The 12,999-nt window shown below is 48.2% G+C and overlaps 1 protein-coding gene across 1 annotated transcript in view; it reads right to left on the bottom strand.

Moving 5' to 3' along the window:
• The window catches only part of CACNG2 (calcium voltage-gated channel auxiliary subunit gamma 2), a 435,276-nt gene extending 423,345 nt beyond the window's left edge, over positions 1–11,931 (bottom strand). The window contains exon 1 of the mRNA XM_078683837.1: positions 10,192–11,931. Within this exon, the coding sequence (XP_078539963.1) occupies positions 10,192–10,402 (211 nt within the window). The 5' untranslated portion in view covers positions 10,403–11,931. The remainder of the gene's footprint in view (positions 1–10,191) is intronic.
• Positions 11,932–12,999: the final 1,068 nt, after the last annotated feature.

Below are 12,999 nucleotides of genomic sequence, written 5' to 3' on the forward strand. Positions count from 1 at the left end.
GTGCAAGAAAGCACCCCACCACGTAATTACCTACATATATAGGTGGAGAAGTGTGGCTCAATGGTTAGAGTGGCAGACCCCGATGCAGAAGTCTAGCCCGGGACCAGGGTTCAATTCCCGCCTCGGCGGGTCTTGGGCTCAATTTCCTCGGACCTGATAATTCTCGCCTCGGTGCCTATTCTAATCACGGGTCCCACTCTGCAACTCTGGGCAATAGCTTGCTTAATCTCCACAACAGCCCCAACAACGCTAGGATGCATGGCTTCACCTTGGGGGTGACCAGGAGTGGGCACTTCACAGGGAAAGGCCAGGAAGGGTTCCTCAGCGGTATTCGTACAAGCGCTGAGATGCCTCCGGGTAGTCGTGCGCTATACAAGTACCTCTACATTACATTTACATATGCAGGTGCCCACAGTTTAATATGCTGTTTTTTTTCCTTCCGCAAGTGTGGGAGGAGACCTCAACTCAGGACAGGTGAAGTGTCAAGTGCATCATAATCTCTCTCTCCTCCTTTAGCAATGGTAATATATATCATATCACACTGTGCACCTCTCCATATACGATGTATACCACATTGTTGTTTCATGTGTACTAGTTATAAACAAAGGTATGTAACTAAAACCAGAACACAAGAGGTTACATTTGTGAATGAGATTTTTTTTTACAAAACCACAATAAATAGGCCTTGGAGGTATGGCCAAGTTGTTTTCTTCTGTAAACCGATTTTAGAATGGAATCTGCAAGATGTAAAGCACTACTTTCTCAATCTAGTTACGCTCAACTGTGGTAAAAACATTTGAGTCTTACATTTGCCCTGCAGTTATGTTACATATATATGTATATATATATAGGGGTTGCGTTAAATTCACATAATTTATATTTGTGTAATTACGCAAAATTTCGGGAATATGATGTGAAGGTAAACATAATTACATACAGCAGCTACCCACATCCGCAATATTTCCAAGAAAAGGTGAAAAATCTTTGCTGTGAATAATTAACAATGACACAATCTGATGGTAATAGTGTAATGTCCAGAATTTTGAACAACATGCGTAATGCAAAATTCTGTGATTCTACAGCAGCGTAGTGAAAATTTCTCCTATATTATATATATATATATATATATAATATATTATATTTTTTTTACCTCAACCATCCGTTCGGAAAAGGGGACCTTTTTAGATGTACAGGTTCATATTTTAAACAATAATATCACTAAGTCTATGCACCGCAAGCCAACAGCAGGCAACACAGTATTGCATGCAACAAGTTCACATCCTGCGCACCTTATACAAAATATCCCGTATGAAGAAATGTTAAGGATAAGACGGATTTGCAGTGAAATGGCAGACTAAGCCGTGAAACAACAGGAAAGTGAGGAGCGTTTTTTAGCAAAAGGCTATAAAACTGCGACTATAGATGCTGCGGTAGGAAAGTCTAGGCAGCGAGCTAGGGCTGACCTCCTTCAATGTAATGCAAAACAAAAAGACATAGACAAGAAAGATCTTAGTGATCGGGCTGATGAACCGACTAGACTGATATTATCTTATACTAGGCAAGAGAAACAGCTTAGAGGTATAATCAGGCGTAACTGGCCAATCGTATTAGATGACCCAGTGATAGGTCACCTCTTACCTAAAACACTAGCCATCACATATAGGAAGACTGCATCAATGGGGAATGCCTTAGTTAAAAATAGCCCGGAGGATATACAAACAGGGATCTGGCTAACGGCAAGGAAAGGCTTTTATAAGTGTTCAAGCTGCAAAGCCTATATATATGGCATTAATAAAACCTCTTATCAGACCTCGTTCAGCAATAAAATGCAGGTGAAATATAAACATTTAACATATAAAACAGATCACGTGGTTTATCTATTAGAATGCAACTGTGGCCTCCAGTATGTAGGCAGTACCAAACTAGCAGCACATAAGAGGATCTTACAGCATACGCGGGCCATTGTAAACAATGATCCCAGTTATCCAGTGGCAAGTTATTTTAAAGAATTCCATAACAGTAATCTTTAGTATCTGAAATATTTTATTATCGATGCAGTACCATCCCAGAAAAGAGGAGGAAACAGAGAGGCAAAACTCAGACGGTTGGAAACGAGATATATACTGGAGTTGGACACAAAGCACCCAGGAGGCCTGAATACTAGTGAAGATCTGCACACATACTTGTGATAAGTTGTTATAGGTTATCAGGCACTCTAGGCACTATGGCAGCGGTGTGATATATATATATATATATATATATATATATATATATATATATATATATTTCCTTTACATATATGGACGTGTGTTTCCTATTATAGGATATCAGTATATCGCAAGTTAATTGAGGTTTTAAGACTCCTAGGTTTTATGTGGAAATTTTATAACAACTCTTAGATGAATTGTATTGATCTAGAATAATGCACTTTAACTAATTGGTGACCTTATTCAGTAACAATTTTTCAATAACTCTGTGATGAATTTATTTATGGATTGTAACCCCTTCCGTGCGGGGGTAATTACCCCGCTGTGCTGGGGTGCGGGGGGTGCACGCAGTGCCCCCCATGCTCATGACGAGCTCAGCTCGTCATGAGGCACGGCGCTCGTGTGCTCATGATGAGCTCAGCTCGTCATGAGCCCATCCATTCCCTTGGAACGCTCAGCGCAGCAGGGGAATTATCCCCGCATGCAAGGGTTCCACGGCTCATGACGAGCTGAGCTCGTCATGAGCACCGAGCCTCATGACGAGCTCAGCTCGTCATGAGCATCGATGGTGTTAAATGATGCACTTTAATTATTTGGATACCTCATCTTGTTTTACACTTCAAGCACTTTATTAACTGCTGCAGATAAGCCAATAATATATTAAGTTAAAATAGGTATCAGCTGCAACAGTAGGCATTTAGCACTTTTTCTTATTATTATGCACTGTTGTTAAATCCTGGCTGGGAAGGATTTAAGAGCACTTTTAGTAATTGTTATTTGCGCATAAAGATGAATGCATAATGGAATGAATAGACAGGAAGAGGCGGGTATATAAAAATGGTATTTATACAAGTAACATACCCAGTCTAGGCCAAAAGTGCAATATGTATTTAAGATTGTAGAATATGTAGAATAGGAACGTTTTGAGCACTAATCACTTTAAGCAAATGCTGGGAAATTGTTGAAGTAATCAAAGAAGGATTTGATTCAGGAGCGTGTAGATTTGATATGTGGGCACAAATAGTTTAATAAAACCCTTAGTGTAAGGTGAAAGAAATCAACAGAAATAGAAAAAGGTTTTTGAGCCATGCAGTATTTATTATGATCAATAAGACATTAGCCAGTACAAAATGTGGAGTTATAGTACGTGATCATATAAGTATAATGTATTTTATTCGAAATGGTATTTATACCTTTATAATGGTACATTCCTACAGATAGGTAGTCTGTTGTCATTATCCAGTAATGGTTTGTTGGGCACTGTCACTTTAAAAGAGCCTATCAGGTGAGCCAGTGTTGCCATGTGATCAAGGCCGGCAAAGGTCAAAACGCGTTATGGCAGACAGAGTTAAATAAAAGAATATACTTGCACTGAATTGCGGTCCACGCTCGTTTTTCTCCATGAAGGAGTTGAAGTTGGCGAGAATCTCGTGTGTGTGTGTGTATATATATATATATATATATATATATATATATATATATACACTGAAAAAAACAAAGGTTATAGGGACGTTATAGGTAGACTCAGAATTTACTCATGCAAAATAAGTGAAATTCAGCAGTTCTAGTTAGCTGAGCTAACTAGAGCTTACAAACTCACAATGCGCTGCTTATGGCCTCACATATTACATCACTCATGCCATGCTCAGTGACATCATTGAGTCAATGAAAAGTCAAAGGAATTTGCAAAGGATGGGAGGACGGCCAAGAGTTCTGCATGTGTATCCTGGTGAGATAGTCCTGGAGGTGGAGATGAAGTCTGCCACCGTGCTCGGGTTCAGTTTGATGTAGAAGGTGGACTTTCAAGTTGGGAGAAACCTCCAAGAAGGTTATTGTCATACAAGGACAACAGGTGAATTTTAGACTAAGAGAATAGAATTTTTTGATTCTGTGTTGCAATTCCATACATCTTCATTTCTGCGAAGCAATCATATGGGCTCTGACAAGCCACTGAGTGTTAATTATATTAATGCTTTTGTTTCACTTATAGGGCGCTACTACTACTTTAGATTGAGGGAAAAAAATGATGACTTATATTTTGGAAGAAAATACTTTCAAAAAGCTGTGATTTCTAACTGTGAGTGATATTTTCGCACAAAAGGAACCATTTGGATTCAATGCAAGAGTTTGGTGGTAGGGTCTACTTTTAGGGTAAGAATACAATTATCAATTGAATGAATGCTATTATACACTTTTTATCCAATGGATATGTTTAATATGTGGCATACACCCTGAGTTTGAAACTAATCGTGATTATTTATTTATTTATTTCAATTTATATAGCGCATTATCACCCGGGGGTCTCTAAGCGCTTGTACCAGGCAAAACAGACAACTCCATAGAACAGGCAGCACCCCTACAACTCTCCCCAAGCTTCTCGAAACTATTACTATTACTATTTTTTTTAAATAATTTAGTCGATCTTCTATGTTTTTGCTTGTGCAGACGTACGCTATGCTAGGCTACTTGAACTTGTAGAGCTGTTTCAGCCACCGCTAGGACACCCAGCGGTTTTCCGTCTGGACTCTTGAGCCTCTTTCATGTGGAAATGGAGGAATCATGGCTTGTTACTTGTTGGTGTTGGTTGTGTGTGGTTAGTAGGGTGTTTAGTTTGAAAGAGGTTTGTGTAATTCAGTGTAGAATTAAACTAGTTTGCTCAAGGGAGATTGTTGTGTTATTTCATATGCACAGGACAGTGTGTCACAGGGCTCGCAATTGGGGGGGGGGGGTCGATTGTCATTACTCTGCTAGAGCATGGCACTTTTGAGCAGCACAGTCAGGTATATGGTGCACACTCCCCATAAATTGTGCTGGGTTATGACTCCTGCCTTCTATGCACCTTGGAAGGCAGTTTGGGCTCACAGACTCGTCAGAGCATGCAACGAAGACTCCATAGCTGTCCATGTGGGTGACACCTTCAGGAGCCCTCCTATGCAGAGCCATCTGGGCACTGCCCTGCTAAAGAGATGCCTATTTATGGGACACCTGAGGGATATGACTACTTGTGGGATATCTGAGGCATTATGCCTATTTATGGGATACCTGAGTGATAGGCCCACCTATGGAATACCTGAGGGATATGCCTACTTATGGGATACCTGAGGGATATGCCCACTTATGGGATACCTGAGATATATTTCTACTTATAGGATACCTGAGGGATATGGCTACTTATGATATCACTGAGTGTTTATGCCTACGTATGGGGTACATGAGCGACATTTCTACTTATGGGATACCTGAGGGACATGTCTATTTATGGGATACCTGATGGATATGCCTACTTGTGGGATATGCTCACTTATTGGATACCTGAGGGATATACGTACTTATGGGATACCTGAGGGATTATGCATATTTATAGGATACATGAGGGTTATTTCTACTTATAGGATACCTGAGGGATATGTCCACTTATGGGATACCCGAGGGATATGCCTACTTTTGGGTTACTTGAGGGCCAAGGCCCCTCTGAGCACATGTCAGATAGTGGGGTACTGGAGCGAAGCCGATCCAATGCCTCTGCACTTATACCTGTTGGGAGATCTGGCCACCGCGAGAAGATGCTTAGAAGCCAACCCTGCAGCACTCGACTCAGATCATCTATGAAGAGAGCTGTCCTTCACAATCCAGTGCCTTGTGGCATTCTATGCATGGGCAAGCGCGAGAGATCCTTTAAGAAGGGGCTAGTAAGATACAATGTCTCATCTGAGGTTCTACTCACCTGCTCTCTGGACCCACTAGCTCCACCAATAGGAGTGGGAGCCTTAGGGTACTACACCAGAAAACTTGTCATTTCACAGTGCACCGGCTATGGGATTCCGAATCTTGATTTGGCACCTTTGCCAAAAAAAGATTGGAGCTTCCACTGAAAACAAGGTCCACAGGAAGACTGTCCCGCCTGTGGCAGAACCGTGAGTAGGTGTCAGTGAAGGAACTGTCCACATGCAAAGGTCAGCACCTTGGCAAGTGCAATCAGGCGCTGGCACTGAACGAACTGTCCACTAACACAAGATTGGGGCACTCCAGTGAAGGAACAGCCAGCAGAAAGACTTCAGCACCTTGGACAGACCCGCCACTGCAGGAGCTGTCACGAACAGAGGTCAGCAGCACCATGGGCGCACACTGAAGCGCGGCCACGAAGGAACTGTCCAAAGACACGTCAGCAGCCAGGGCGCCTTGTTCAAGCCACTGACAGGAAGCGAACAGCTCAGATGCAGTAGTCAGCACCGTAGGCAGAACTGTGAAGTGCTGCCAATAAAGGACCTGTCCGCAGCCAGAGGTCAGCACCTTGGGAACCACAGCGAAGCCCTGCTCCTGGGGGAACTGCCCACAGGCAGAAGCCAGCATTTTGGATAGTACAGAGAAGCAGCATTGTCACTGCAAGTACTGTCCACGGACACAACAGCGAGGCTCTGCCACTGCAGTAAATGTCCACATATGTCAGCACTTTGGACAGCGCTAAGAGGCGCGGACACTGAAGGCAACGTCCACAAGTCAGCACCTTGGACAGAAGGGTCGGGAAGGAAAGTCAACGGGCAATCCTGTCCACCCCGCGTACAACTACAGTGCTGCCGCTGAAAGAACAGCCCACAGAAAGGTCTCAGCACCTTGGACAGGGCCTCTGGTATCAACACATTTCAGCACCTCTGACAGAGACAGGAGATGTTCGCGCTAAAGGAACTACTGCCTTAGGCATTGCGTAGTGCACGGTTAAACGTTCCTCCCCTTTGTAGTCTTTCGTCCAGGAGGCCTTTGCCTCAAATTATTTGAGGTAATTTATTTTGAGTGGTCCACCTTTTTATTGCGAGCACTTTCATAATTTTGAGATGATCCCTGGCTGGATAACCATTTGGGTTTTATGACGCTGGATTGCCTTTCACTCCAGTCTACTGCCTCCTGCGGGCCTTTGGTCTGGCCGTCCTCCTGTGGGAAACCACCCGGGAGTCTCGGCCAGGTCTGCGGCTTGTGGGGAGCTCGGAAAGGCTCACATTTGGGCTGCGAGCTCTGGCTCGCGCCTACGGACCAATGAAAGCCTCTCCTGGCAGCAAGAGAGCGACTCCTCTTCTGAGGGCATCACGCTGACACCTCTTCTGAGGGCGCCGCCGTGACACCTCTTCTGATGGTATACCAGTGACACCCCTTCTCTATGTAACAATACCATCTCTTCACCAAGGTGGGTGCCACAGGATGGCAGGGCTGTCCCACAGAATGATGACAGATACCCCCCGCCCGCCGCCTGTTTCTATAATGGACGCTTCCTGAATGCATGAAAGGAATGCAGTGAACTCGCTCCCCTCCCAGCCCGGGCCCCTCGCATCTCCAGCCATGCCAAGAAGCATGAGTGTATTGACGGCCTGATGCACCCCTCCCCCTGCACAGTGGTACCCTCCACTCGAAGGTGCTGAGGAGGCAGAGATGAAATGGAGACTGTGGGTGCCTTCGCAAGCGGCGGTGGGGGAGGGAAGGGGAGGTGACAGACGAGGGGGCGGGGAGGAGGGGCAGAGGTGAAGGGAGAGGAGAAGGGAAACCGGGGAATGAGAATGGAAAGGAAGGGGGAGGTGGGAGGGGAACGAACAATACCCGGGAAGGCGGAACATCCAGAGGTGGAAAAGCACCGGGGTGTCCAGAATACCCGGATGTGCTCAATAATACCCGACTTGCAGAAATACACAGAGATGCAGAGCACACTGATGTGCGAAGTGTCTAGATGTGCACAATACACGACGTGCAAAATATGCAGATGTGCAGAACACCCTGGGGTGTAAAATACCCAGATGTGTGCACAGACCAGAGGGGCCGGATGTTTATAGAGCAGAATGCGCGGAATACCAGGAATGCGGAATGTACGTGAGCAGCATGTCCATCCACGCACAATGGCCAGATGTGCGGGCTATTCAGGCCAGCAATGTGCGGGGAAAGTGCGGATAACTCAAAGTGTAAAAAATATGAAGTGCGGAAGGCCCAGCTGTGAAGAATAACCAGATGTGCAGAATAAAGAAAGCGCAGAACACCCACGTGCGCAGACTGCACAATGGTGGAGATACTGAGGGGGCAGGATACCCAGATGTGCCATATAGCCAGGTGTGCAGAATACCGGAGTATGCACTTTATACGTGTGCATAATATTTAAGGGAGCAGAATACCCCTGACTGCAAAATCTCACTTTGGCGCAGAGTATCCGATGGTTAAGATACCAAAGCCTGAAGAATAACCGATGTGTACAATACCACATGTGCACAATAGCCAGGTGTGCACAGTGCACATATGCGCTGAATACTTGCTGTGTACCATACCTAAATATGCAGAACACACGTGTATAACAGAGATGTGTTTAATTAAATGGCGTGCAGGATACTCACGTGCGCAGAATACGTGCTGATTAAATGTGTGCACAATGCCCCTCAATACAGAATACCTCGTGTGCAATGCATAGATGTGCAGGTTTTCTGACGTGCACAGCACTCCTATGCTCAAAGTACTCAGATGTGCAAAATGCTGAGACGTTCATACAACACTGACGTGCCGAATGCACTTGCAGAATACTCACATGTGCAGAAGAGTGTATCAGCTGTACAGAATGCACGTGTACAACACACTTGTAGAGGCTCAGGGGTGCATAGTGTGTGATATGCCGGGTGTGCAGAATTCTAATCCATGCAGAATGCACACGTGCGCAGAAAACCAAGATTTGCCGGGCGACTGCAAAGCCCAGATGTGCAGAATACTCATGTGTGTCCCATTTACAGATGTGTAGAGTAACTGAAGGGCGCCACACACAGAACTCCAGGACACACAATGGGCTGAACACATCGATGTGCAAAATACCCAGATGTGACACACACCTGGATGACCAGAATATTCAGGGATCCCGAATACTCCAAACACCTACCAATGGGGATGACGAAAACCCTGATAACCGGGGCCCCAACAGCACCAAGGGCCCTTTGATGATCTGCGAGGTGACCCCAGGACTGGCATGTCCCAATCATATGTATGGTACCCTGATTCGGCATAGCGCCCCCAAAGATGTCCAGTGTCCCCTGTAAATGCATGATGCCCAGACGCGATGCAGGGTACCTCAACACTTTCACGATTTACACAGCACGCTCTGATGTGCAAGGCTTCCTGATATGCAAGCACATCGAGCACGCGTAGGCCCACTGGTGATGCATAAGGTACCCCAATGAAATGAGCTCCCTTTGATGGGGCGTATGGCCCCTGGTGATGCTTAGAACGCAGTTGGGATGGTAAGAGCCCTTTGTGTCACAGAAGGCCCCCTGATGGTGCACAAGGTACCTCAAGGACGCGCTGGGCTATCTGAGGAGGTATAGAGCCACTTGATGATGTATAGAGCCACTTGATGATGCATAGGCCTCCTGGAGATGCTCAGGGCTCTCTGATGATGAATAAGGCCCTCTGATGATTAACAGGCCCCCTCTGATGATGTCTAGAGGCCATCAATGATGCACGGATCCTGAGGCCTAGTGCACGTTGATGATGCACAAGAACCCGTGATGGTAGCCAGCGTACCCCAATGATGTGCTGGGCTATCTGAGGTGGTATAGGGCCTACTGAAGATGTATAGAGCCACTTGATGATGCATAGGCCCCCTGGAGATGCCTAGGGCTCTCTGATGATGAATAAGGCCCTCTGATGATGAACAGGCCCTCTCTGATGATGTCTAGAGGCCTTTAACGATGCACAGATCCCCTGATGTCTAGGGCACACCGATGATGCAAATAGTCTCCTGATGAGGCCTAGGGCCCGCCGATGATGCACAAGCATGCCTGGTGGTACCCAGCATACCCCATTGATGTGCTCAGTCCTGTGATGACTTGTAGCACTCCCTGATAATGACTGGCCCCTTAATAATACACAGCCCCCTAATGATCAGACAGGCCCCAATGAAGCAATCAAGCACTAGATGAGACGCGCAACCCCCAGATCCCGCCCGAAGCCCCTAAAGTTGCACACACCCTACCTTCTAGGCAGCAGGTCCTCCATAGGCCTGAGTGGGTCATCACCTCCTCGTTCTTCTTGCTGGTCTCGTTCTCGCTCACTGACTTGGACTTGCAAACGCCCCGGGAGTAGAGCCAGTAGTCGGTGCCCACCGCGATGGTCATCAAGCTGAAGGCTGCGAATGCACCAACCGTGGTCAAGAGCATCTGAACACCTCTGTCAAAGACCCCCATGGTCCCTCATTCTACAGCGCCCTGGCCGCCCTCCTCGGATACCGATCAGGGCAGCGTGGGTACTAAAGGATCGTGCAGTGCTGGTATGGGTCCTTGCACGACAGGCACAATATTGTGCCCACTGCCTACAAGGCAAGTGCCCAACAGTGCTGGCAGCAGACTTTGAGGATAAAGGGGTTGCACGTACAAAAAACAATTGATCAATTAATCACCCCACGAATGGGAAAAAATCCAAGATCTGCTGCAGGGTTTTCGGGCAGCATCCACAGTGGATAATTGGAAGGCAAGTGGTTTCTCCGTTAATGTCCAAGCAAAAGAGTTGGGTTTGGGTTGCTTGTCAAAGATATTTGGAAGATGATGGGGTGTTCGACTCCGATTCAGAGGCTGGAGAGGATCAAGCACTGCAAGGTTGTTTGCTACAGATTCCAGGGTTGGTAGTTGAAGAGTTGATCAGTATGGCTTCTAGGCGCAATATTGGGAAGTCAAAGGATTGCTCAATACAGCTTGTATAGGCTGAAGGTGAAGGGTTGCTCGCTACGACTTCCAAGGATGATAATCGCAAAATATGGGGTCGTTGGGTAAGGATTTTGGGGTAAATAGGGGTGATAATCGGAAGATGAAGGCTTGTTTGGTATGGCTTCCAGGGACGATAAGCTGAAGGCAAAACGTTGCTTGGTACGACTTCTAGGGTCGATAATCGAATCGCGAAGGCTTGCTGATAGGGCTGACAGGGACGATAATCGGAAGGCAAAGGGTTGATTCTTACTACGGTTTCCAGGGTTGATAATTGGAAGGCGGACGATGATCAACAGTCAGAGGCTTAGAATTACAAGGCGAAGGCTGGCTTGATACAGCTTCCAGGAACGATGACTGATGGGGCAGGACTGCTTGATACAGCTTCGAAGGACGACAATCGGGACGCTCAGGATGGCTCAGTGGACCTTCAAGTGGCAATAATCAGAAGGAAAAAGCTTGATCGTTACGTGTAGCAGAGATGGGAATAGGAAGGCAAAGGCCAAGCTTGTTGCAACCACCAGAGACGGTAGTAGGAAGGCTGAGGTTTGGGTGGCCAGATCGAGTTCCAGGGCTAAAAATCGGAAGGCGACGGCTGGCTCGATACGTCTTCCAGGGACCTTATGGTAGGGACGCCTCCTGGCTTGGCCGATGCAATGGCTTGCTCAATACCGCTTCCAGGGATGGATTCATAGGGGGTCCGCTCCTTGGACGAGGTGCCAAATGGAGGTCTGCTCGTGTGGCTGCGCCTTCCAGGGACCCTCTCGAGTCAAGATTGCCGGTACCGATGCGATGGGTGGCGAGCGGCAGCGTCCAGAGACGGCAATTGGAAGGCGATGCGACGACGAGGAAGCTCGACCTCAACCGGAAGAGCCCCCCCTCGCCGACGAGGAGGAATATATCGATGTCTCTGAATGTGCCTTCTGTGTGTCCAATAACAAGACCGGGGAGGGAGGAACGGGCCCGGGCGCCCCCGCCACCGCAGCCCTGCGGGAGAAGCGTCCGTGCGTCCGTCCGCTGCGTCTCGTCCTCCTCCGCTAGCGCCGGCGAGCCTGGGGGCCCGTCGGGGGGCGCGGGGCGGCGCGGCGGGGTTGCCGCATCCTCAGCAGAGTGCGGCGGCGGGACGGAGGGGCGCGCAGCCGGGGGGCGCCCGCCGAGCCCGGGCCACTGCCTGCGCCATCAACCGCGGCCGAGCTCCGAGCGGTGGCGGCCCTTCCGAGGCTGGGGGTCCGCGATCCTGCAGGCGGCGGGCCCGATGGCTGCTCCGTTGTCTCGGTCTCGAGGTGCAGGAGCCCCCCTCGCTCTCTCCGCGCCGAGGGTGGGGGCAAGGGGCGGTGCGGCAGGATGGGTGGCGCAAGGCGCGTCCAGCGGAGAGGAAGGGGTGGCGGTGGCGCGTTAGGGCGCCTGCATCCTGCGGCGGAGGATGCTGAGGGCTGTGGTACCCGGCGAGGTAGCAGGGGGGGGGGGATGCTGAGGTACCCAATGGCGGGATGCGAGGGGTGTAGTACTCAATGAGGCACCTCAGGATGCTGAGGTCTATGAAGCCCAATGAGACACCTGCAGGATGCTGAGGTCTTTAGCACCCAATGAGGATGCTGTGTGTTTCTGATACCCAATAGGGCCAAGGCAGGATGCTGAGGTCTGTGGTACCCATTGAAACACGTGTAGGATCCAGAGGGGTCTCGTTCCCAATGAGACACCTGCAGGATGCTGAAGCCGGAGGTACCACATGAGGCAGTTCTAGGATCCTAAGGTCTGTGGTACCGAAGGAGAAATCTGCATGGATACGGAGGCCCGGGGTGCCCCATGAGTAAGGGCATGGGTGCACAGGTCTGTAACGCCACAGTTGGGGGGCGCTTCATTCTGCGGTACTCAATGGGGCAGCGATGGGATGCTGAGATCTGTGGCAGCCATTGAAGCAGGTGGAGGACGCTGGAGCTGTGGTATGCAGCCGCAGGGTGCCAACGTTCTGTGTAACTCAACTAGACAGCTCTCTAGGACACAGAGAGCTGGGCTCCCTAATAAAATACCTGCAGCAGGCTCGTGTTTGTTGTATTAAATGAGGACACGGGGAGATGTTGTAG

This window comes from Lissotriton helveticus, chromosome 1_1 (assembly GCF_964261635.1).
Source record: "Lissotriton helveticus chromosome 1_1, aLisHel1.1, whole genome shotgun sequence".
NCBI classification, from domain to species: domain Eukaryota; kingdom Metazoa; phylum Chordata; class Amphibia; order Caudata; family Salamandridae; genus Lissotriton; species Lissotriton helveticus.